Genomic DNA, 26,065 nt, shown 5'->3' on the forward strand with positions numbered 1-26,065 from the left:
CACATATATATATATATATATATATATATATATATATATATATATATATATATATATATATATACACACACACACACACACAAACACACACACACAGCTTTGCACACTCGGTTTTCTCTCAGTTTCATGAGGCAGTCACCTGGAATGGTGTTCAGTTAACAGGTGTGCCTTGTCAAGAGTTAATTAGCTAAATTAGTTGAAAAAGCATTGACCCAGTTCTTGAACCATGAGAAGATTCCCAATGTTACTTGTTGCCAAAGGAGTTTGTAGAATTCTTCATAAACACAAAGTTTGTCTTTAAGTCCAATAACTACAATAAAAGTTGGGATAGTAATCCAGACTCCAAGGCCTTGTTTAATCACTTTCCTCCGGTTCAGGGCAATAATAGTTTTTGCTTTTCTATAAATTTACACTCTTTAGCTCTAAATTTAGGATCGAGAAGGTAGGAAGTTACATAAAAACAAGTTTATAAAAACGAAATGTCTTAGTTCGTATTAATCACCTTTTTCTATTATATGGGTTTAATCAGTCGTGATGTTATACTTGTTACGGTTTCCTCGGAGCTCAGAAGAGAGTCACCTCTGTAGATCATTAACTTCCTGAAGTACGTCTTATCACTACTCCTATGCTTAACTCTCTGGCTCCATCTGCAGGTCAGACTGCATACACATTCTCTCTGCTTTTCCCAGGATAAGAGCGGCTGAGATTTTTGGGGTTTACAGATGACAGACTCTCTGCACCACTGTTTTTTTGTCCATGTGACGACGGTTTTGGAAGATCAGCGCAGCCACAGAAACAGACAACAGCAAAAATAAATACTGCGTAGGTCCACTTCATAAAGATCGAGTGTGAATTGCGGAGCAAAAACTACAACACCTGGATAAAATAAATCTGTAAAAGTCACTCATAAAAAGACAGATGTTATTATTATGTTATTCCCATTCGTTTTCAGGGTGGAATTCTTTTTCTTTTTTTTTCAGCCCGCACTTCCCACCCAAGGGCGCAGGTGTGCCTATACCTGCAATTTGGAAGTTTCTAACACGGAAGTTTTACTTCGACTATGACGGCTCATTCCTACAGGGAGCGCAGCAGGTAATCCTCTCTGGTTTGGTTTCTTTTAGAAAACCGTGTGAAAGTGAGCCGAAACATAAAACTGTCCTCTCAGGGATCGCTAACAGCTCCTTTGGACTTCTACAAACCGGGTCCTGGCGGGAATCCGATGGCATCCGCCGGACAGATGCATCCAAGCTGCCCCGCAGAGGGAGCGGGGCTCGGGGAGAGCCTGTCTACCCACGGCAGCACAGAGAAGCTGAGCTCCTCCGCTGTCAATCGCATCCTGATGGAGTTCCTGATTTACTTTGGGAGAGCCGTCGTCGTCTTCTACCCCGTGTACCTGACAGGATACCTGGGCCTCAGTATCAGCTGGGTGCTGCTGTGCATGGTGATGATCACCTGGTGGAAGAAAAATCGTCAGTACAAAGACGCCCGGATCGGAACCGCTATCGAATTTGTGGATAATGAAACACATGTGATCAACAAGGAGCTGCAAAGTACTTTACAGATGGCATCATGGGTATGTATAGTGCTCATATGTGATAATAATAATACCATCGCGGACTTCTACTGTTGGTCACTGTAACTGAGGCAATAAGTGTAAACCGTGTTCTTAAGGGCTTCTCAGCAACCAGGGAGGTAAGGGATTAAACTCAAACACATCGCAGTCTGTAAAGAAAGCTCCAACCCTGGATGTCAGATCTGTTTTTGTTTTGATTCTGTTTTTTTTTTTATTTGTTTTGATTTTTGTGCTCACTTGTATCTTTTCCTGGTCAGACTAAACGACACCCTTTGCAGCCAAGTTGTGTAAAACATCCTGAAACGAGCCTCGCCTTGGTAGCACATCATGCCACACACACTGTCGCCTTGACAACTATATGCAATTTATTTGCATGACATGCTAGACTTGGGCTGAACCTCAGAAATGGGCTAAGCCAGCCAAATGTGCTGTTATTTTGCAGGAGCTTTCGGCCTCTCCATATTTGATTACACCACACCCACTCACACAGTGACTCATGGGAACCAAGGAGGGAGTAACACTAGGAAGGAAGCTTCCTTTGTCAGAGCAACGTAACATGTGCAGCAGATAAGATACAGCTGATGGGGGCTTATTGTGTCTTCTGACTGGCTCACTGTGTGTGTGTGTGTGTGTGTGTGTGTGTGTGTGTGTGAGAGTGAGACAGAGAGAGATAATGATGATATATTTTATAGTACTATAGTGGTTTAAAAGCTAATATGGTTTTTACACATGCAGAATTGCATTTTAAGATATGCAGGTTTGTGATTTCCACCCTTTTACACCGTTCATAGCCCTGGAAAAAATGTGCTGAGTGAGTTTTGGGTGAGAACTCACCCAAAACTGCCTTGTAGGCAGAACTCACTGAAGGTTTATTTGGATAATGGGTGGACGTAACAGATCGATGATTCCAAACCTCTGTTACAGTCCACAGTTTGGATGCTGCAAAGAAGCCTTGGTAAGACCCAAATAACTACAGCTACTGCTGTGCCTCTTCAATTCCACTTTTACTAAATCAACCATTGTGTTACAATGAAGTTTTTCTTTTAATTGCATAATTTCTACCAAAGAGTCCCTTTTCATTTTATATTGACTCATTTCGCTCATGAGCCATTTTACAATTTGCATGATGGATAATTAATAATTACACCAAATTATCTTGATTATTTTAACAACATAAACAGTAACTTTATGACCAACACAATCCTCGCCATCATCGTGCATGCAACTGTGCCATTTGGGCTGGACAGTAACAGTCAAGCTCTGTGATTACTACTAACTAGAAATTTGACTCACGTCTAACTTAACTATGGTGTTTTGTTTTCTCAGGTCAATTTCCCTGATGTTGAGCAAGTTGACTGGGTTAACAAGGTATAATATTAAAAAACAGCTATTATGCTTATGAGATGATGTGAAGTGTATCTTTTAGTTTTTATAGATGTAACTTAAAATATTGATTGTATTATTGTGACTCTAAGTTATTACATTTGTGTCAGACTCCCACTGTACCTTAAAAATGGCATAGACACAGTTTGATGCATAATGCCTTAAAGCATTCACTCTATTTAATAGATCAAGTTAAGTTGTATTTGCTGTTTGATCAAGGTGTGGAACCAGGGCTTTTTCCACATGCTCTGTTTTGTCTTGTGTCCAGGTGTTGGAGCAGGCCTGGCCTTTCTTTGGGATGTACATGGATAAGCTCCTTAGAGAAAACATCCAGCCGTCTGTCAGGCTCTCCAGCCCCGCGCTCAAAATGTTCTCTTTTACTAAGGTCCACTTTGGACATATAGTGAGTTGAAATTTGTCTTCTGTCTACATTTGTTTGTGCTCTGTTACTTACTCCCACACCCAGTCCACTGTCAAATCAGTTCTCCTGAATGTTCCTTTGTTTAGTTGAATATAACCAACATATGTTAATGGCTGCAAAGCACGTTCATGTGATTTACTATTGGTAGAAATGATGGCATCACTCCTGTATCCCATAAACTGGTTAAGCAGGTTCCTTTAAAATGTTTCCCTAAATCTAGCCTCTCAGAATCACTGGCATGAAATGCTACACCCATGAAGTGGATCAGAAGGAGGTGATTCTGGACTTGAACATATGGTTGGTTAAACACATTTTTCACTTTTTACAGAGCTGTTATTACGTGTCAAATGTGTTTTGGTCCCTCTGTACCAACTTCACTGTAAACTCTATTGCCTAGTGGGTGTGCATGCTGTTTTCCCTTGCAGTCACTTAGCTCTCACCAGCACACTTCGCTTTGCAGTTACGATGGTGACGTGGACATCGACGCTGTGGTGAAGCCGCCAATCACAGCTGGTGTCAAAGGGGTTAAAGTGAGCATCTCATTTTCCTGTGTCCTGCATCACCCTTGTCCTCCTCATACTGTATGTTTACTTCACCTTTAAAAAAAAAAACAAAAAAAACAACTATGTCCTGAATCTTCCAGCTCAAGGGGATGCTGAGGGTCATTTTGGAGCCCCTCATTGGTCAAGTGCCACTAGTGGGAGGAGTCACCTTCTTTTTCATTCGCCGCCCGGTGAGTTCCCATAGACATTTTCATTACCTTGTTGTAAAATGTGAAGCTATGTGATGATTCATGTTTAAAACTCTAAGTGTTTTTTTTTTTAGACCCTAGAAATCAACTGGACTGGAATGACCAATGTTTTGGACAGTCCTGCCTTCAGGTGAGTTTTCACAGAAACCCCCCTCGACTTTTTCTTTTTCTTTTTTTTTTTTTTTTTTGGCCTAAACAGAATCTTAATGTTTGCCTCAACTTTTTTTGCGCTCAAGTTGTCTGTTTTTAAAACCCTCATCTCGTCTGTCCCATTCTCAGTTCGTTGTCCGAGGAAACCATCATGGACATTATTGCCTCGCTCATGGTGTTGCCCAACCGCATGTGCTTTCCCCTCATAGACCAGGTCAAAGTGGACCAAATGAGGTTCCCGCTACCTCGTGTATGTAAGACACGCTTTACCGTTTCCATTTTATGAAATCACTTTCATTTTACTGCAGTGCAGTCACTTGCATTTTTAAGTATTAGTACATACATATTAAGTATTACTACAGGACAAATGTCTTCTACCAAAATAAAACAAAAAAAAAGAAGTTGTTTTGACCAGTGCAGCCTTTTATAATATGCAGGTATGGATTTTTTTTTTCATGTCAGACATTATATCCCTCTTTCCTCTTCTGCTGCTCAGGGTGTGGTGAGGGCCTACTTGTTGGAGGCCAAAGACCTGCTGGCTAAGGATACATACATGATGGGTTTGGTGAAAGGCAAATCAGACCCCTACGCCACACTCAGGGTCGGAAACCGAAATTTCAAAAGCAAGACCATCAAAGAGAATTTGAACCCAAAATGGAATGAAGTGTATGAGGTAGTGTAACACTGACGCACTGCAGCTGTCATGTGAAAACATCTGTCCTTCTGTATAATTTCTGCTCATTTTTATGCTTTGGTTTCAATAAGAGGATTACTACTTTAATCTGTTTTGTGAACCTCCTGAATAAACTTATTTATCATACTAAGATTATTTTTTTCTTACCTTGTAATCCTGTATTTGATCTGCTATGTGAAATGGGCAAACTACCAAAATTCCATACCACACTTCCTTGTTTGTGAAAGGCAAAGCAAAAAGACAAATTTTGTTGTGTCACAGATTACACTGAAGAGCTTCTCAAATCACTGTTGGCAACTTATTGTTTGAAAGCTGAGGTTGTTCCCAGCTTGTGACACTTTCCTATGATTTCTGTGCGAATCTCATCATCTAAGATCATGACACATGTTTACCATGTTTCATGTCATCTGTTCTCTCTATTTTAAATTCAGTATGCTGAACTGGGTTATGGACCTTTACATCGACTGCCCCATCTGAAAAGATTTTCATTAGCACCCACCTTTTCTTTCTCTGTGTGCAGTTTGTCATCCATGAGGCCCCGGGGCAAGAACTGGAGATAGAGCTGTTTGATGAGGACACAGACAAAGATGATTTCCTTGGAAGGTAAGACACTGTATTGTAATCTCTATGCTATATACCAGTCATCTTAGAGCTACTCAAAAATGTAAGATTTTATCACTCTAGCATATTCTTGTTACCCTGCCATGCATATCCCACCTTGGCGCTACATAACATAACCCAAGGTAAAGGGGATGCATTTTAATATCAAACATGTATTAATACCTTGATTAGTATGTAATTATTATTAGCTAAAAAGTAAATTATGAAAATAAACCAAAAATCTCAGCACCTTTGTAGAACAATTATGCATAGGGTAACATCCGCGTGTCACCTCAGCCATCCAGTATCAGCACAAATGATACCAACTACCAAACGAAACGCTCTCCACACGCACTCTGGAGCATTCTCGAGCACAAAATCCAAAATGCCAAACACTCCACTCACTTCACAAAGTCATTCCCAGACACGTGTCCTTTCCTCTGCCCAAACACCTGCACAAGCAGCCAAAAGTTTGCCCACACCAGCAAACAAATAACAAAGAGACTTTGCGCGCCACAAGCGCCCTCACCAAACTTTTACGCAAACTTTTTAAAAGTTGCGGCACAAAGAAGATGGCCGGACGGTTCTTAGGCCATGACAAATTTGGAAAAGACACACAAGAAATAATATAAATGTAAATTTATTATACTTAAACCAAATAAACAACTCAGGAAATATCTACAAATATGGGGTGTGGAAGTCAGTTTTGTCAGTAGCGTAAGTGTGCATGAGTGAGCATTATGAAATGTGAGGTGTTGTTCAGGTCACAAAAGAAAAGAAAAGAAAAAGGAAAAGAAAAGAAAAAAAGAAAAGAAAAAGTGTATCAATGCTGGCCAAGTGCAGCTGTGGAGAGAAAAAGAAGAGCCGTGAAGTCAGTGTGGGCTGGGTTTTTATACCCTGGGTCCACCCAGCCCAGGTGCCACAAATTGGGCTGGTGCCCACCACACCTTTCCATTACTTGAAAATATAACATAATAAGGCAGGGGCCGTCACAACAGTAATTTTAAAATGACTTTAAATCTATCAGTTTCCCGAGAGAAATAGAAACTCAGAGTTCACAAATAGGTTCCCTATGGATAAAGTAGAAACTTGGGAGGTACTTGAAAGTTGATAATGTTACATGTTTTGTATGGATTAACTTCAACATAAAATAGTATGTGTTTACAGTAGCTTGTACACGTTTTTAGAGACTATAGCTCAGTGGTGATGTATAATAAGGCAAAAATATACTTAGGTATATATACATACATAGATGTGGTATTAATGCTGAAATTATATTTGTTTTAAATGGAAGCAGTTTCTGATTTTCACTTGCTAACATCATCATATTTCATTGTGACATTTTGACCTTCTGCATTAGGTATAACCTTGATTTTGGAGAAGTGAAGAAGGAGAAAGAAATGGATCGGGTGAGCTTTTATTGAATGTAGTGGTCACACTAAACTAAGTTAATTGTATCTTGTATGTACAGTTTTTCCTTTGCTGTAAGACAAAAGCGGTGTTAACGAAATTATTGTCAGCATTACAGGATATTCTGTTTCTTACTGTTCTGATTCCTTTTAAATAATCTTGAGACGCTGCATCGATCAAATTTCAAAAATGGAGAAAAAAAAACCTCCAGATGCTTTTGTATTAGTAACCATTTGACCTGTTTTCTATCTAAATAACGTGTTTATGTGAATGTCACATTGATAAATGAATCTCTCTTGCTGTTGTAGTGGTTTAGTCTGGAGGGGGTCCAGAAGGGAGAAGTTCATCTGAAGCTGCAGTGGCTTTCCCTTAAGACCGACTCCAGCCTGCTGAGTGAGGTACAGTCCAGTGTTGCTTAAATCTCACTGCTTGCATGAACACTTTTTATTCACTACCATCAGGATCTTATTCAACTTGACAGTCTCCTGGCCTCTTCTCTTAACTGTGGGTGGCTCCTTGTTTGTTACCAGCAGTTAGTAAGTTGTGTAAACTGTGTGCTGCTCTCTGCCTTCACTCTCTCCCAGTCCGCAGATGGCCATGCTTGTGCAATGCTGGCAGTGTATCTGGACAATGCCTCAAACCTACCAGTAAGTAGCTTCTAACAGGGACTGTAGTTGTTGAGATCAGATGATGCAACATGGATAAACAAACATGGTGATGTGTACTTTTGCGTTTGACTCCAGAAAGACCACAGTGAGATCACCGAGCATCATAAACACGGGAAGCACTCAAAGGAATCTCGGGTAAGACAACAGGTTTTAAAGCTCAGTGTTGTCACATAAAGGCTGTGCTCTTATGATTATACCAGATGATCTCTTTTAGAAGAAGCTTAGAAGGAGCCAGGCTCACCTTAGGGCCCCTGGAGGCCACCTGAAGCCCCATATTCATTATGTAACAGTTGTTTATTGTTGTTGATTAATTGCCAATTAGATGTGTGAATACAGGTATGTGCACATATAAAAAAAGCAACTGTTGCCAGAAGAACACTGTTCCTAAGCTGTTAGCCTATACTTGATTTAACACAGGTATATGAGGACACCTCATCCAGGGATCTCTGGTATGCAGAGACCCAACCCTCCTCCAACAGAACCTGTTCTTACAAAGCTTTTATCACTGGACATTCCCCAAAGGGTGTGAAGGAGCCCTCACTTCTATTTCTTTACATCTACTGCACACATCTTCAGTTAACTCCTTTTTGAAAAATCTTTCTGTTGCATAATAGGCTGCATATGGCCTTATACATTATGGGTTCTCAAATACTTCTTGGACAAATACTGAAAATTTCTCACCACAAGGAACCATATTAAATGTTTTCTTGTGTACATCTAGAAGATATAGCACCTCTATATTTGAATTGTCCATAGATGATTGTGTGTTGGATGAAACTAATGTGAGAACCATTATGAGAAAATGTTTAGGTTTTACAAATGTGATTTTCTTAAAGGGTTAAATGAAACAAGTTTCACTTTACTGCCTTACAGTTGGTAGTCCTCTTCGATCTTGATGCCAGACAAAAGCCTCAGTCACATCAGATACTTAGTGTTGGTGTATTTGTCCCTGTTCATAGCTGGTATTTCCTGTTTGTCAGGTACACGTCTGTCATTTTATGTGGGTGTGTTATTACCAGCTGGTGTTCATGTGGCTAGATTTCCTGCTCAGCCTGAGGCTTATTCAGGGTGAGTTTCCCAGCCCATAGAAATATATGGAGAAGAGCTTTGAAGAGATTTGTAAGAACACATTTTCATGGTGAGAATTTTTTTTGGAGTTAAGTCAGTATTTTTTATACAGTATTTTAGAATTGTTACACTGGACAAATAAATAACTGCCACTCAGGTCACTGATCACTTTACAGTTTCTGTGACAAACTCAGACTTGTGCTCATGTTATAAATCCCATACAACTGATAATTCAGGACATTCTCAGCAAACTGTCAGAATTATTTAAGACTAAAGCTTTTTGATCTGACCTGTTAAACATCTCATTTCAGGGTGTCCTAACCTGACCTGCAAACAGACTCTGTTGTCTCTGGATGCCCTCTTCTGGCCACTGTGTTGAATTACAGTCTCAAAGTGAAAAACAAAGTGTGAAAGGAAACCCTGAGTTTCCTCATGTTTAGGATTCATTATCCTGGAATGTTAATAGCCGTACCTATGCTGGCATGCGAGCTGTTGCAACCACCCATAGCATTCAGATACTTAATGCACAATGAAAGGTTGCTTCTCCGCTTTTTTTTTGCCAGTGGAAACATCTGTTTCACGTGTCTCAGAGGGTGAGATGTGTCTGCAGTGTATTAGGGAGTGGAATGCAGAACCCACCAAACCACCTGGAAGGCATCAGACTCCCTGTAGACAAAAGCCCGACATTAGCTCATTGACGGTTGCCTTTTGTTTTGTTTGAGTAAAAGCAGCATTGTGTCATATGAGAAACCAGCACCGGCAGTAGCTGAGAAGTCCTGTCGCTAACTAATATCCCTCATTGTTCCTGAGGTTTTCTGCATCAGTATTAATGACGCGCAGTGGCACACAGTGACGCACAGGCTTAACATAGAAGTCGACATAATGGGCAGACAACTGTTTTCATGTTTGATATTTGTCTTGCTTTGAGTGGGTTTATATCTCTGTTTATTCAAAGTGCTGCAGCAAAACAAGGAGTTAAGGGGAAACACTTTACTGTTTTAAATTCAGGCTTTGCTGCCCCCTCTGATATTACTGCATACGTATTCCTATCAGATGGTTGGTGTCAGCTAAGGGCGATAGACTCACACACTAACACCTTCTTTAGCTTTTTTCTCAGATTGTAGACTGTGTTTTTAATATTGTCACTGATGGAAACATAGACTCAAAAGCAGCGATAGCCGTTTATCAGAATTTACACGCTGCCTGACCCATTTGTTTTCAGCTCACCCGGAGGACTGCCAACCCCAACTCCTTTGTGGAATTCTCTGTTGATAAGGACGTTCAGAAAAGCAAGGTACTGCTCTCACTTTCTTACAACCAGCACTGTCTTCTCTTTAATTGATTAAAGTAATGAAGACATATCTGTTGATTGCTAAACAAGAGAGAAGGAATGTTGCTGAAATGCTTTACTCCAAAAGGACATGTTGTGGTGTAAAAATATGTCACAACACAGTAGGTGTGTGTGTAGTTGCAACAAAAACCACTCATTGTCTTCTTTCCACAGGTTGTGTATGCATCCAAAGACCCGGTGTGGGAGGAGGGCTTCACCTTCTTTGTGCATAATGTTAAAACACAGCATCTCAGTGTTCAGGTTGGTAATATAATGTGGTGCACAACATAGAGATTTCTGAATGACTCAGCTGTGTCTCACACCATTGTAAAATATATAAATATATAAATATATGTAAATACATATATTTATCTCCAGTTTAGTTATCATCACTGTTGAAAATCTCTCAGTTCTGAACTGAGGAGAAGTTGTAACCAAGCTGGCATTAGTATAATGAAGCCCACAAATCTTAATAAGCATCTCCGTGTTCAGAAATCATGCAGCTTAAGCTTTTTGTTGGATGCCCTCGGACCTGTATGTGTCAGTATGTATGTATCCCATTAGAAAACTGACAGCTAGCAAACGGAAATTCATAGAAACTAGCATAAGATAAAACTAGACCTCTGTCAGTCAGTCAAATATCCTTTGAGGGGTATAAACTTTAATTCTTTTCACTGCTTACGTATTGTTATATCTCTGTGTTCTTGTGGTTTAGGTCAAAGAGCATGAGAAGAAGACTCTGCTTGGCACTCTGAACTTGCCCCTGATTCGCCTCCTCAACACCTCCAACATGTCGCTGGACCAGCGCTTTCTGCTGGAACGCTCCGGGGCAATCAGCCAGATCAAACTGAAGGCCACGCTCAGGGTGAGTGCATAGAAACTCACTATATACATAGACTGGTCAAGCACATCACACCTTCAGTACAAAGATACAGTCTCATATGCCAAAACAACAGTCTGCTGCTTCCTGTTCAAAGATAACAATCTCTTTCACTTTAAGTCAGGTTCCTTTTCGCTGTAATCTGTTTCCATTTGCTACAGCTCAGATGTTATTTAACCAAATACCTTGTTAAAGTGAACTTGCAAGTGGGCACTCTTGTAGTCATGTTTTTACATTAGCCATGTTCTCAATTCCACAATAGATTCTTGCCTTTGAAAAGCCTCCACCCAAGACTATCCAAAATCCTCCTCCACAAGTCAAACAACTAAAACCACAGACCAACCAAGGAAACAATGGCTATGTATCCACTCCCTCCGCACTTTCCTCCAACAATATCCCCACCACCCAAGCTTCATCTCCATCCCGGGCAGCTGATTCCCAGAATGGCTCTAATGAAGATTATTCAACTCACCGCCGTGGTTCCTATCTGGCTTCCGAAACCTGGCAGTCGTCTCCCTCCACTCCAAACATGCGTCGGTACGACTCCCACAGCCTGCTGTCGGAGAACTCCATCGCTTCATCGCGTTTTGACCTCTCAGAGGGAGCCTCATATCCAGAGTGAGTTGAGAGCTTGGTTCTGTGTGTGTCTAGATGACTTGTGGACACATACAAGACATGTCACAGAACTTTGTAAATGTGTAAATGTGTAAAAGCGTGTATTTTAGTAACAGTAATGACGTAAAAAAAATGTGACTAAGAAAATGTTTTTGTTTCCTTTTTTTTTTTAAATCAACATAGGGCCCTTATGAAACATCAGGGTTCATTTGGGGAGATCCAACTGACTGTACGCTATGCCAGCCTGAGGAACAAACTCATCGTTCTGGTTAATTCTTGCAAGTATGCCGGAAAAAGCCTGCAGTACCAATACTGACTAGGAATTGACCCATTACCTCAGCTCAGATCACATTTTAGATTTAAGAACACAGAAATTCACATTTAAATTTCTGTGTCACAGCATTAAAAACCAACATTAACAGAAACTTGAAACTGCTGTAATTGAGCATACAAATGATTTTCTTTTCATTGGGTGATAGTAAAATCCAAATGGCTAAATTGTTCAGAAGAACTGACTGTGTGTGTGTGTGTGTGTGTGTGTGTGTGTGTGTGTTTACCTGTTTCCTACAGGAACTTGTTCCCCTGCAGTGACAATGGCACAGACTCTTATGTCCGTATGTATCTGCTCCCTGACCAAACCTGGAGACACCGCAAGAAGACACATGTCAAGAAGAGGACAGTCAATCCTGTCTTCAATGAAAAGTAAGCTCCTTTTCATCAGTTGCTTTTCTGATTACCAACCTGATGAGGATACTGTATATTCTGAGCTGAGACTAAACCTGGCCCTCTTTCTGCCAAACTTCTTTCATCACAGGTTTGAGTTTGATGTGTCACTTCAGGAGGCGCAAACGAGGAAGTTGGATGTGGCTGTGAAAAACAACAAAATGTTCCACACACGGGAGAGAAAGGACATTGGCATGGTAGCTAATGCTGCTTGTGATCTTTTTATTGCTCATGCAAGGTTTCAAAGGCTGCTGGCAGCTGAAATGCTTTATGTAGAGTCACTGATGAGACAGATATTTAGCCTCTAAATCCCCAACTTCATTATGGTTCAACATTGTCAATGCAGAAATTGCAGTGCATCTGTCCTGGTAGCTGTGGTTGCCACACTTTTGCAGTTTGCATTTCAGTCTGGATAACTGACTGAATTTTTAACTTCTGCTTCCGTCCACAGGTGTTGATAGATCTTTCACAGCTGGATCTGGCCAAAGGAGTCACACAATGGTATGATACCCAGTTTTCTACCTTTCCATAATTTGGATCAAAAAGTAGCTGCAAATATTTCTTCTTTCAACAACAACAAAAAAAACAAAAACAAAACAAACTTCCAAAAAAATCCACCCTCCAGCACCTCTAAAGCTCATCAATGAGCACATTGACTTACATCTTATTTGTCTAATCCATACAAAACTGAATTACGAGAGTCATGTGCTGGATTATTTTTTTGCCGGGAGCAATAACTTACTAGAGTTTTAGTGAGCCAGGCTTGCCATTTCCCTTTTTCCAGTCTTTGTGCTAAGCTAAGCTAAACTAACTGGCTGCTTGCTATAGCCTCAGATCAGCCATATATTAGGTTCATAATTAGCAGACAGAGATTAGATTGGTATCTATCTTTGCATCTAATGCTCAGCAAGAATGCAAAGAGGCATATTTCCCAAATTAAATAACTGAAGACTGCTGTCTGCCCTCCCTGGTCAGTAGTAGTAATGTAAGGAATTTATGTGAGGAAACATATGGCTTATTTGGTTCAGGTATAATTACATGAATATTTCACATTTCTTTCCTCTTAAGGTATGAGCTCGCACTGCATGGACAGAAGAAATCCAGCTAGCAGGCGGGACTCTAAAACTTCTGCAACCTCTCAGCCACTGCGAGGCAAAATGCAGGCCTGATAAATACTTGCAAAATCGCATATTCCTTTGTCTTCCTTATCATTGCAGGGTTAGATTTTGGTTGTCCAAATGCAGCACTAAAATCATCTCAGATACTGGACATGCTTGGTGTTTACATGTCAAAGCACATACTTAAAATAAAATTGCAAACAATATTCCAAACTCCAGTCCTACGTAAAGTCTTATTGGGTATAAATGGTTTAAGTGCATCTTGTCTCAGATATCCCACACGATTTAACAAAAATAATCAGATTAGAATATTCTGTTTTTAAACAGAAAAGACAGTTACAAATAAGACTTTCGAGCATGCTTTGGTATCCCAGATAATGTTAGCATAAGCATTTGTATCAATTTATTGTAGTTTATTTGGGTTGATAGGCAGAAACCAAGTGATTCTGAACAATAGTGATATCACTAAGCATTTTTTCCATGGATAGAAAAAGAAAGTAATTCATCAGGAAATGTTTGTATCTCTATTTTATTGATAAACATGGTAATGTCTTTATTTTGGGTAATTTGAGAGGTTTGGTTTTTGAGTTGATCTAAGCCAAAGTTATCCTTTTGTGATTTATGTAAATAGTTGTATTTACAGTTTTATGTAATATACTATGGGAAAATAAAAAAAGAAAGAAAACGTGTGTTTGTTGTTGCAGTGGTCCATAAGAGACCTTGCACGGTGAGGAAGGGTAAAGAGCTGTATAACTCATCTCCTGCCTCCTGCACTGATACACACTTGTACACACTGATACTGACTTTGTGGGCAGCTGAGAAGCCCTGCTGGAGCACTGGGTTTATTTGAGGTGAAACTTCATCCAAGCAAAGCACATGGGATACAGGTGCTTGCTCAGTGCACCTTGACCACAGCTACTGAGGGAACTGAGGAGTACATCTTTTAAACCTAACCATCTCAGATTTAACACCTGGTCTTTAATTGATTGTCAATTTCAGTATTAAACTCTCACCCAGCTATTATGAGTGGTATTATGAGAGTTCCTGTCTCTCGCCTAATTGCTACGTTTCAGCCTTCACTGGTCCTGGCTACATCCTGAGGGGAAGGCGTATGTTCTATGTACTCTCCAATAATTTACAAAATTCCCTCGCTTATTCCATCAACATTAGTGCATGCACACACACACACACACACACACACACACACATACACACTACAATGAATTACAATGGACTATGCCATCACTAGACTGGCCGCACATCTAAACATCCCGGTTGCTAGGGGCGCTCAAACTACGGAATCTAGACTTTGGACTCTGTTCTACACAAAGTCGGACACTGAAACAGGGTTATCACAGACAAAACACAAGAGAGAATGAAGATGTAAAGACATAAATACCAAAACACCCAGCAGTAACCTCCATTTGAAGTTGAGTATCTGGTTTGACGCAGTATTAACCAATCATATAACGTTAACGTGAATATTACACTGTTTGATGGAAAACCCACAGATATTACATTGCATCGAGGTCTTGTTTCCGTTGTACTACTACTGATTAATACAGCGTTGAATTTATACCGATGTTTTTTTGTTTTGTTTTTTTTATTTTATTTATTTATTTATTCGTAAACGTCACCAACTCCTGCCGTTGAAAGAGTTCACCTTTGCTTCCTTAGCAACGGCCATAGTAACGGCACAAGCGTTTCGTTAAAAGGCAAACGTTAGCTTATGATAATTTTACACTTGTATCAACATGAATGTAGCCAAGAAAAGCACAAATACTACAAATACAACGAATACTACGGATAATGTAGCATCGTCATCACAAAATCCACCACAGGTAAGTTTAGCAAACACTTAACTGCAATAACGGTAAAGTTTGAAAATGTGTGTCGGTGTTTTAACGCTACGACGTTTAACTTTTTCACTTTTATTTGTATTACTTTTCGTTAATCCAAGCACATCTAACTTGTTTGTGAAAACAACCATTGTCCAGGTCGACAGAAAACCGCCGTGGATGGTAAACAAGCCTTCGTTTTCGCTGTATCCCCTGCACACACATGAAGGAAAAGGAGGAGCTGTGAAAAGTGGGTTCAGGTTTTAAAGTTTTGAAATGTTACTATTTTTTCCACTGCGATAATAAACTAAAATATACTGGTTTCATGCCAACTAAAACATCAGAGTTATGCTCACACATTCTTTGATACTGCTGTATTTTATAGTTTATAGTATAACTGAAGTCCTGTTTAAACTGTTTGCTGTATGTCCACTGTAGGAGATGTGCTGAGGGATGTGAGAGACAGTAGGCCAAGTCAAAGTTATGGCAGAGGTCAGAGCCTCTTCCACAACAGAAAGGCGGTGCAGATCCCTGGGACCTCCAAACGCTGCAGCAGTATCCTCACAAAACTCCGTAAAAAGAACAAGTATCTCTGTGACTCCGTGGTTAAATTCATAGGGTAAGTTGCAACTTCTTTTACAGTTTTTTAAGCTTCTTCGTCCATCTGCCACCACGTTTCCGACTATGGAAGGATGCATCTGTTGATCCCTTATTTTCCTTTTTTTAGTCTACAGGAGGAGGAGGAGGAGAGAATGGTGAGATGCAGCACACACTTGATACATATACACTGTCGCCCATAAAAGTTGGAATAAATATATTTTACCTCTTCTCATGAAATGATTGTGACAATGTGATTTATTCCTGATAGATAAAATGTATATCTTCTCAAAACTTTATTGATCAATCTCTTCTAATGTGATTACTGATGTGTATGAATAAAAAGAGGAATGTGTTTGAAAACAAAATTATTCCAAATTTATGGGCAACAGCATGTATATTCACAGGTCCTCTTTTGTTGTGTACATGTCCATAATGAAGTAATTTTACTGATCACTCTTTGACATAATCCTTTCAAGACACTTGATATGATGTCCTTTATACCTGTTTTGCTTTGTTGGTCTCAGTGGTTGCAGTTGCTAGGTACAGTATGTTTCTCTCTTAGAGTTAGAGCAATCGGTTTTCGTCACTTAAAAACTACACACCCGTCAGCCACAACACTAAAACCAGCTGCTGGTTTTAGTGTTGTGGCTGAACGGTCTCAGCATTGAAAATGAGGCATTGGCCAGGGGAAAATGAATGTTTACACGCTGAATCATATGTGCCACAAAAATAGAAGCTTAATCTCAATGAAGTCCTGGATGTAGATGTTTTTTCACCATCCAGTAGGCAGCACTGTGGCCAAAAAAATAGTCATGTCAGACATTGTTTAAGTCCTTGTCCTTATTGAAAATGGTTTGTAATATTCTGTCCTGTCAGAGATATGATTACTACATCCAAAATGCAATAGACCTGGCTAGTGTGCCTCCTATGGAGGATGCTTGGCTGGAGAGAATTCTGGAATCGGCCCCCTGCCACCTGAAGAGCCTGGGCACACCACTGGAGCTGCTGGTCAATGAGATCAGAGAGGACTACTTGTTCAGCATCAAGACAGCAATCTGTATTTATTTTTCTTACCCCACAATCTTTGGTCACTGGATAATTTACAATTCATAATAATGGTGTTATAAAGTATTGTTTGTTTTAATAGCTTTTGTTTGTGATTGCAGTGAATTATATATTCAGAGATCGAAGAGAAAGTGTCAAGGACAAAGTAAAAGATCTGCCACCTCACAGACTCGAGTAAGACACCTGGGTGAGCGGGAGACTATTGCATGTTTATCTTGCGCATGTACCTAAGTGTACTGTGTAGCATGAGCAGGCCACCTGAGTTTTAATAAGCAGTGAGTGGAAATCTATAGAATGATGAATCCTATATTTTGCAAGACTAAAAAAGTATTTTGCGTCTTTCACTGCCAGATTGGAGGTATTTCCAAAACCGTGGAACAAAGCTTTTGTCCAAGCGCGAAAGAAGATGAGAGATAAGCTTCACTCTATCAACCCCACTATGCAACGCGTGCTGTACGTTTGGCACTTCTCTTACAAGTAAGTATGCAATATTATATATATTTTACTTTAGTTAAAACTCCTTCCCATCTTAATCTCATCAAGTTGATTGTTTTATCTAAACAAAAAAAGTAGGTGTTAAGTGAGTTTAATGAACTTTGGTCAAGTTAGCCTCTTAAAAAATTGTTGACAGAAGTAAATGACCCACATGATAGAAAGACAGTAAACACACACATTGCCAGATAAGTGGGGCAAGACATTCATACAGATGAATATATACTGTAAATTGTGGTTGTGTTAATATGCTAACTCTAAAACAAAAGAACATTTGGACACGTTTCCTGCTGAAAATGAAAATATTTACACAAGGCAAACAATAAACATGTGAGCTATACCTCGTATGGATCATTTCCTGTTTTCATGAGAAATTGTTTACCTGGTTCCTGGGGACTGTTTCCCAGACCTGTCAAAGTATTTGTAAGCTCTCAAGTAGTGTTTGTAAATAAATGCTATCGTTTGTCAATGGCATGGACATGGACACGTCTTTAAGAACCATAACAAAGTGTTTAGTGATAGAAAATAATAGAAAATGTTATACTGAGTTAGTCAGTTAAGATGTTTTCATTCTTTCAAGTTTGTGGCATTACTGTACTACAATTGCATTTTGTCATTTTACAAACATCTCACTCTCTTGGATGGCCTTCTTGCAGAGATGTCCGTCTGATAGATGTACAGGAGTTCCACAACAGAGAGGAGTCCATGGAACTGTCTGTGTTTCAGCAAATTGTCACCAGACATATTGATAATGCCAGAGGAATCCTCTTCAGAAAGTGAGTCCACATTACTGTTTTACACCAAGACACCTGTTCTCAGTTAAATTACAGTTAGAATCCAAATTGCTTGTCTTTGTGGATTTGATGAAGGTGCAGGGGTATTTTAAAATATATCTTTGAAAAGCAAATTCAAATTTGATATGTTATATTTCAATTGCTCAGAACTATAAATTAATCTTTAAGTTGCCATAAGTAAAATAAGGCTCTTTAGTAGTAACATCCTTGGTAGCCATGGGGAGCTATTACATCAGCAACTACAGTACATGCTCTTCTCCACAGCCACTAGATGTTTTCTGTAAATCCTACATTTGAGTGCTTGCAAATTTCGTGCATATCAGTGCTCCAGAAGTTTAGACCTGAGCTTGCATATCACAGCAGGCGTAGTGTGTGTGACAAGCATTAGCTACGTTATCACTTGCATGTCTCCAACAGATACTATGCCAATTGTGCAACAGCATGGCCGTTTTAATTTAAGTTCCCTTCACCTTTCAAAAGTTGACTTGAGTTATAGGAAAAAAGCATCAACACAGAGATGGGCCGGCTCTGCCTCTTTAGAAAGCTTGTAATCAGCAGCCATTGAGCTAACAGAGGAGTGACTAGTGTAGATCAAAAACACTAATCTGACTAATCTGAGTTATGGTTATTTTGTGTGTGTTGTATGACAATTTGACAATTGGACATGTAGTTTGGGTATTGAGTACATACTAACACATTCCCTGAATATAATCTTAAAAGTGATTTGTGCTGTTTTCCTTACCAGTTGGATTCCTGAAGTGGAAAATGTTTACCAGCAGGGGTTCAGACGCAAGTTGGTGCCTGCCTTTAGCAATATGGCCAAGCTGTTGCCTTTCTTCAACTGTGCAGCAGCACTGATGACCTCCCAGCTGCAGAGCCTTGCAATAGACTCAATGAGGGACTATACAAACCTAATTTCCCCAGATCTGGTAAGAGAAAGCACAGCAAGAGGGTTCCAGGTTCGAACCCCGGTCTGGGCCCTTCTGTGTGGAGTTTGCATGTCCTCCCTGTGCCTGCGTGGGTTCTCTCCGGGGACTCCGGCTTCCTCCTACAATACCAAAAACATGCATGGGTTAGGTTGATTGGCTACTCTAAATTACCCGTAGGTGTGAGTGTGTGCATGTGTTGTTGTCTTTCTTTGTGTGTCAGCCCTGCGATTGACTGGCGACCAGTCCAGGGTGTACCCCGCCTCTCGCCCATAGTCAGCTGGGATAGGCTCCAGCTCCCCCGCGACCCTGACAGAGGATTAAGCGGTAGAAAAAGGAATGAATGAATGGACAGGTGGACACTTTTAAGGTTGATTTGTTTCTTTTTCCCTGTTTTGGTTTTCCCACCATCACAGCGGTCAGAGCGGGTCTATGAGCACCCAGGTTTTGTGCTGCATCTGATCCTGGAGGACAGGGACATCAAGTTTGAGCCTGACTTCAAAGCATATGAGGAGGCCCTCATTAACGTCTACGAGTTCATGCTCCAGCCTATTAGCATGGTACCTCGTGTGGAAACCAAACTTTACCCCGACTGGGTAAGAAGAAAAATGTGGATGTGTGTGTGTGTGTGTGTGTGTGTGTGTGTGTGTGTGTGTGTGTGTGTGAGTGAAACTGTATTAACTCACAAATCACAGCAATAGTAGAAACTGAAGTCATTTTCTCTAATAGACAATTCTCCTGTTTGTGAATGCAGATACTCAAGTTATATTTATATTTATATTTATATAAATTTATATATTTTATCTTTTATATGTAACATGTGGAACTTTTTATCATTGATTTGCATTGATGAAGTTTTGTACCGCTGAAACTCATCCATACCAGAGCAAAAGTTGATGTTAGTATTAGTAATTATATAGCACTGTGTGAATACAATGGTTGGTATCTAATTACAGCATTACATCCATTGTCTACTTTTACCAATAAACAAAAACTTTGGTTTTCTGCCTGGATGTAAAACCCTACTTCATGTCTTCCCAGCCAAGCTCGCAGTTTGGGAGCACTCTGAAACCCATCATTCTACCAGAGATCCTTGCGGCCCAGCAGGAGGAGGTGCGCAGGGTGTTTTGGGCTGAGTGCGTCAGGCCCAAGGAGTATGTCCATGAGTATGATAAATACACCACACTGGTATCCAGGCAGGCAGATGAAGATGTGGAGCAGTTCCTCAGTGAGCAGCGCTCCTTTCAGGAAATCATGGCAGAGGTGGTGCACTACCAGCAGCTAGCTAACCAGATCCAGTACACTACATGCAAGGTACTTGAAAATCAGATTTGATTTTGAGGATTAAAGGTGTAGATTTTAAAATTTGCTTTAATGTGGGTGTCACTGGGAGTTTTCAAAATTATACTTACTGTGTCACTGACCTATACTTTGGGGTTTAGGTTGTACGTCTCGGCATGTTTGAGGTCCAGTCCCATAAGCTCACCCACTCTCTCGTTGAGCGTGCTCAGGAGCTAAAGCAGAAACTGATTACCCGCATGCTACAGGACCATCTGGAAATCAACAAGAAGTCAGTTGGTTCATTGTTTTCACTTTTTTTCCACTGAATGCACTATACTAGTAAAATGTTCTTTCCATGATGCATGCATGAAACCATTTCAAATAGTTATAATTTTAAAAAAGCTGACAGGGATTAACAGCAGTTTCTGCTGTTAAATCCCTGTCAGCTTCACCAGTTCGCTTGTATGACATTTTTGTGAATTAACCCTTCCCACAAACAAAGCAGAGCAAGCAGCCTTATGAAATTTTTAGAGGTTTGGATCATGCTATTGACCAATGACAGTTTTCTATAATTAAGAGAGTTTGTTGAATCTGACTTGGAACGCTTGTGTGCACACAGGCCCTCCTGTGTTCACGTCACAGGAACATGGGGTAGTACCCTTTTTGGTTTCAGAGACAGAGTTAGCTGCTCTATCCCTGTGGTGCTCTTAGCTCCAAGCTGTGCCATAATACGATTGTAAGTCTGTGAAACCCTTCGTATGAAGTCACTGAATTAATTCTCTCCCTCTCACAGGCTCTGTAATGAATTTGAGAAGATTGCAGAGAAGGCACTGAGCACCCCACCTGACACACAGAAACTGATGGAGCTTAAGGTAACTACCCCAAATTCTTGTCACACAAATCAGCTTGGTGCAGTGTGCTATGTACAGATCTCTCACACCTTGTCTGCAAAGCAGTTAGGGACAGCATTATACATTAAAGACCCAGTCAGTAATTATAGATGGAACGTAGCATTTTTTGTCTTTTTCCTTGGGGCAGGATGCTTTTTGTTACAGAGCACTGGTCTAACATAAGCCTTACGCCTGACAAAGCCTGGAATATTTTTCATTCTCGACTTTCATTTCTTTCATTTCACACTTTGTTTTTTATTGTAAATTAATTTTTCCGTATAAATGAAACACCACACGAGTTTGTGTTGTTGTCCTATGCCCCCATCTAGGCCTACATGAATAAGGTGAAGAGCACAGAGATGCCTGCGCTGGAGCAAAGATTGGCAGAGTCCACCACACAGCTGTGTTGTCTGATGGATTTTGCCACCCTCTCACCACTGCACATGAAGCTCAACACACAGACCATCCAATGGCTTAAGCGCATGCCATCCATCTTTAAAGAACACCAGCAGATCATTACTGAAAAGACTGAGCAATATCAGGGTGGCCTCAAGGTCTGTGTCTCTACTTTATCTGTCAATCTATCTATCAGTCTATTATCGTTAATTGATCACTGTTGAATGTAATCTGGATGTTTTTGTACTCAAATTGTCCAATTAAGAAGCAAATTTTAAGGTGAAATAAAAACTATATATTAATTGCTAGAAAACAAAGTTTGTGTTTCTGTATGTGCACTCATTGTAGTTGCGCCGTGAGTGCTTTGTGGAGGAACTGGAGAGCTATAGCGTACAGGTGGAGGAGTTTAACACCTTCGGCGACCTGACGGATCTCAGCAAGTACTTGAAGAAAGCCCAGGCCCTTAATGCTAAACTGGAGTTAGCCACGGAAAAGGTACATCATTGCTCAAAAATATAGGACTAAAGAAAAGATGTAAGTCAACCATTAATCAGCAGCAATGACTCAGGCATTAAAAAAAAAAGCTATGGAGAGAGACAGTAGGCCAGTATTGGAGTTCACTCATGCAGAAGGAATGTAGTTATACTGATTCCCAAACCATAATATGTCATAAAACATATCATAGCATAAAGTGTCTTAGTTTATAAGATCTTCTCGTATGCTGTGATTCAAAGCTGAGTATAATTTTTGATTTTCATGATCATTGTACAGTGTTATTATTGCTTTGATTAACAGTATGTGCTTTTAAATATTTAACCTCTAGAGGGCAGCATTTGCTATAGTAATAACTCAGTCACAGGCACTGTCATGGGCTTTATCAGGTTTTTGTCATCCATAAAATGAAACTCATTTACTCATATGTCTGTCTCTTCTTTCCTACCACTCTGGAAAGATTAATGATTTTAATCTAGAGGAGGAGGCCTACGGCTGGTCTGTTTCCCAGTATCCACTGCGTAAGAAGATCCAGGACAAGCTCACACCTTTCCTTCGCCTCTATGAGACAGCCACTGGTTTCCTAAACCAGTACGAGCAGTGGCTCCACGGGCCACTCTCTGGTGTGAACCCAGACAAGGTACGAGCACTGGGAAATGATTTTATATTCAGTGCACAACAATCTGGAGCATTTAGGTGACGGGGATGAAGGTCAGCAAAGTTCTGACTTTCACTACATGAACACGAAGCTCCTTGACAGTGACAGCTCTCTTCATTAAAGCTTCAGTGAATGTACCTTCCTGAAGTTTCAATTACTTATGTGTAGGTGTGGATGTTGGAGAAGTTATAGAAGCCATTTAAAGTTTGATTTTGTTTGTTGTGTAAAGTCACTCTTTAGTTTGTTAAGCGAGTTGAACAGTATGTTCATGGAATGCAGAGACTGTCAGTAAGGAACTGGGTGTAACTGATAACTTTAGATTTATTTTCATGGCCATTCATTCAGAAGACCTGACAGATTACAGAAGTACTATAAATTTTCATGGGAAAGTTTTTTACTGTGTACAAAATTTGTTTAATTAGGCTGCTAATGAACTGTAATTTGAATGTGAAAGTTGTTAGCAATAACGCTGTAGGAGTAGAATAATGAAGCACTGTAAAAGCCTGGAACCCTAGTTTGCTCTTCTGAGGCAGATCATGAAGAAGACTGTGTGTGAGTATAAGTGTAAAAGTATAACTGAGTGTGAAAAGGCTGCTTCCCTCCACTTGTCACACTGTTCAGAGAAGAGAACACATTTTTTTTTTAAGTTGTATTGGTTTATTTCCACAAGGCTATGATTGTTAGAAGGGGTCAGGCCGTGATGTTAATGGAGCTCATCTGCTCCGTAAATGATAGGTCCTCCAACCAAGGAGTGACTGAGCACTGCCAATGTGTGTAAGGAGGGGGTGGGTGAAACTGTTCTGCAGTAAAAACCACCTTCCATTGGTATTAATGGTGGATGTGTGTTCCCATAGATGTAAGTCAGTAAGTTGTGATGTGGAATATGAAGATAATGATTAGTTTGAAATGCTGTATTCTTTGAAAGCTCTCTCCCTCTTCCTTTAAAATGTTAATGTATAAAAAAGATATTCAGGTTTCATTAACAATAACACCACAGGATTCTGTGCTGCTTCTCTCACACACACTCAAATGTCTGCACACATATTTATGCATGTCTTTTCTGCTTGCTTTTGCCTTGTTTCTGAGTATATCAATATGATAAAGCAAGACATTTTTGATGGCAGCCATTTCGTCTTCTCATAGCATAACAACCACAAAACAAGACAGGTTTCAAGAACAAACCTTTCAAGAACAACAAGGCAATTCAAAGAGCTATATAAGACATAAAAAGGCGTTAAGACAAGACATAAAAAGGCACAAAGTGATATAAAAACATATAAGTAGGATATAAGTAGGATTTAGGATTTTTAAAAAGAGCAAGATGAAATGATAGAAATAATACAAAAATAGAAGGTGGAAATCAGTTAAAAGTGAATGAAACAGATTGAGCAAGAGAATAAAAATTACAGTAGTTAACAGTGTCTGTCTGTCTCATGTAGGTAGAAGGGGATGTTGGCAACTACTGGCGCACTTTATACAAACTGGAGAAAGGCTTCGCTGACGTTCCCAAAGCCCTGAGCATAGCCACCACTATGAAGGCTAAGGTGGAAGACTTCAAGGAGCACATACCTATGGTGCAGGTAGGGCCCTAACAGAATAATTTATCATCTGCAGAAATCAAAATAACTTTGATTTTAAGAAATCATACTTTAAACTGAAATTTCTTTCTATTAGAAATCTTTGAACTATTTTTGCTTTCTTCATAGGTATTGTGCAACCCTGGCCTGCGTGACCGTCACTGGGACGCCATGTCTGAGATGGCTGGCATCTCCCTGCGGCCAACTGATGACCAGGCCTGTGTGTCTCACTTCCTATCCATGCACCTCGAACAGCACCTGAGCAGCTTTGAAGGCATCAGTGAAGCATCCAGCAAGGAGCACTCTTTGGAGAAGGCCATGGAGAAAATGGCCAGTGAGTGGGGTGACATGGAGTTCAGTCTCCTGGCCTACCGAGAGACGGGCACCTCCATCCTATCATCTGTGGATGAAGTCCAGATGCTGTTGGACGATCATATTGTTAAGACACAAACTATGAGGGGATCACCCTTCATTAAGCCGTTTGAGGTGGAGATACGGTAAGAAATAAGAAGATTTGCTTGAGAATTATTTTACTTAGCTTGTCTGTAAAAGCAGGTCACTGATGTTGTGAACTAAGTACAAAGGGCTGTTGAGCTACAATCCGTACATAGGCCAGTCTATGCATTGCTTGCTACCAGGCTACATAGAAATTACATAGCAAATAAAAGACATCTGTGCCCCTAACCTCTGATGTTAACTTGTTCCATAATTTCTCAGCCAATCGATTCAAATCGATTTTATTTTATTTATTTATTTATTTTGCAATAACTGTGCAGCCCTGTACAACCAGCAAACTGTAGCAAATAAACAGAGACCTGATATTGAGTTAATCATTTCTGTTCAAAAAGACAGAAACTAACTGCTGGACAAATGCCACAGCATGTAGATCAAAGCAGCTACTCACCCACAACCAGGTCACCAGAGATCACAGAACCTTCAATCTTTTTTTTTTTTCTAAAGTTTGGAGGGAGTATTAAAATGTCTGTTAAAGTTTTAATTGGATAAATCTGAATCTTATTGATTTAGATATTGCTAAACATATACCTATACCTTCAATATTCTGTCCCACTCTGCAGAGGTGAGTGACAGTCTTTCTCCAGTGGCGTCTTAGGTGGAGGATTGAAATTTATAGAGTAGTGAATTAACAATACCGCTTTCTGAATTGTTTTGTCTGTCTCGAAGTTGTACTTAGAATATTTTCTGTGAAACTTAGAAAACAATTGTGTCAAATGAACATTCTGTATAATTCATTCATTACTCTTCACTTCTTATCTCCCTCTGAGTTCAGCAAATAATACAAATTCCTCATCCTCTGTAATTTGTGAGATTGTTGCAATATTATGTTGCTGCCAGGCACAGTTTGACACAAGATTCCCTGCAGCTTTTTAAAAATGTATTGTGCTTTATTTGGCAGAATGCTAAAACAGTTACTGTAATGCTAAGTTTTTAATGAACTTTTTTTTGTTATATCACATAAAAACTTTTATAATGCCATTATCTTGCTTGGTGGGTTGGAGAGGATGTTACCACAGTGAGGATAAAGAAATCAGTTTGTCAGTATTCTGCACAAGGTGCTTTTTTGAACCAATCCCATCTGCCTTTTCAACTGCTTGTACCAATGCCTTTGGCTTCTATGAAGTGATAATAATTGGAAGGTTCTTGTTCTTCCACA

At 39.9% G+C, this 26,065-nt stretch overlaps 2 protein-coding genes across 3 annotated transcripts in view; both read left to right on the forward strand.

Annotated features, from left to right (window-relative positions):
- Window positions 1-707: 707 nt before the first annotated feature.
- Window positions 708-14,067, forward strand: esyt3 (extended synaptotagmin-like protein 3). 2 transcript variants are annotated; one of them, XM_041057521.1, is made up of 24 exons: window positions 708-822; window positions 981-1,573; window positions 2,900-2,941; window positions 3,225-3,359; window positions 3,598-3,674; window positions 3,838-3,907; window positions 4,021-4,110; window positions 4,203-4,258; window positions 4,408-4,528; window positions 4,775-4,951; window positions 5,493-5,575; window positions 6,933-6,981; window positions 7,291-7,380; window positions 7,567-7,629; window positions 7,726-7,785; window positions 9,941-10,012; window positions 10,223-10,309; window positions 10,764-10,913; window positions 11,191-11,546; window positions 11,727-11,825; window positions 12,114-12,245; window positions 12,358-12,463; window positions 12,718-12,767; window positions 13,335-14,067. In XM_041057521.1, the coding sequence occupies exons 2-24, from the start codon at window positions 1,220-1,222 to the stop codon at window positions 13,372-13,374; spliced, it is 2,559 nt and encodes an 852-aa protein (XP_040913455.1). In that variant the 5' UTR covers window positions 708-822; window positions 981-1,219; the 3' UTR covers window positions 13,375-14,067. The 2 variants fall into 2 exon arrangements, with proteins under 2 accessions (XP_040913455.1, XP_040913456.1); XM_041057522.1 differs by lacking the exon at window positions 708-822 and adding an exon at window positions 2,498-2,528 and having other exon boundaries at window positions 1,482-1,573.
- Window positions 14,068-15,647: 1,580 nt separating this feature from the next.
- dnah7 (dynein, axonemal, heavy chain 7) overlaps window positions 15,648-26,065 on the forward strand; it is a 69,665-nt gene continuing 59,247 nt past the window's right edge. The window contains exons 1-16 of the mRNA XM_041056353.1: window positions 15,648-15,841; window positions 15,950-15,977; window positions 16,699-16,879; window positions 16,989-17,061; window positions 17,239-17,364; window positions 18,036-18,155; window positions 18,919-19,102; window positions 19,516-19,695; window positions 20,141-20,413; window positions 20,542-20,669; window positions 21,174-21,252; window positions 21,600-21,824; window positions 22,015-22,161; window positions 22,619-22,798; window positions 24,256-24,396; window positions 24,523-24,890. Coding sequence (XP_040912287.1) covers window positions 15,648-15,841; window positions 15,950-15,977; window positions 16,699-16,879; window positions 16,989-17,061; window positions 17,239-17,364; window positions 18,036-18,155; window positions 18,919-19,102; window positions 19,516-19,695; window positions 20,141-20,413; window positions 20,542-20,669; window positions 21,174-21,252; window positions 21,600-21,824; window positions 22,015-22,161; window positions 22,619-22,798; window positions 24,256-24,396; window positions 24,523-24,890 — 2,627 coding nt within the window. The remainder of the gene's footprint in view (window positions 15,842-15,949; window positions 15,978-16,698; window positions 16,880-16,988; window positions 17,062-17,238; window positions 17,365-18,035; window positions 18,156-18,918; window positions 19,103-19,515; window positions 19,696-20,140; window positions 20,414-20,541; window positions 20,670-21,173; window positions 21,253-21,599; window positions 21,825-22,014; window positions 22,162-22,618; window positions 22,799-24,255; window positions 24,397-24,522; window positions 24,891-26,065) is intronic.

The sequence above is a fragment of the Toxotes jaculatrix genome, chromosome 15 (assembly GCF_017976425.1).
Source record: "Toxotes jaculatrix isolate fToxJac2 chromosome 15, fToxJac2.pri, whole genome shotgun sequence".
Classification (NCBI taxonomy): domain Eukaryota; kingdom Metazoa; phylum Chordata; class Actinopteri; family Toxotidae; genus Toxotes; species Toxotes jaculatrix.

Excerpts from the sequence above, each read along its gene's own strand:
- esyt3 (XM_041057521.1), top strand. The coding sequence starts at position 1,220 with ATGGCATCCGCCGGACAGATGCATCCAAGCTGCCCCGCAGAGGGAGCG. Across the intron at positions 3,360-3,597 it reads AGGTCCACTTTGGACATATA|CCTCTCAGAATCACTGGCAT; the intron begins GTGAGTTGAAAT and ends CCCTAAATCTAG. Across the intron at positions 11,826-12,113 it reads GTTCTGGTTAATTCTTGCAA|GAACTTGTTCCCCTGCAGTG; the intron begins GTATGCCGGAAA and ends TGTTTCCTACAG.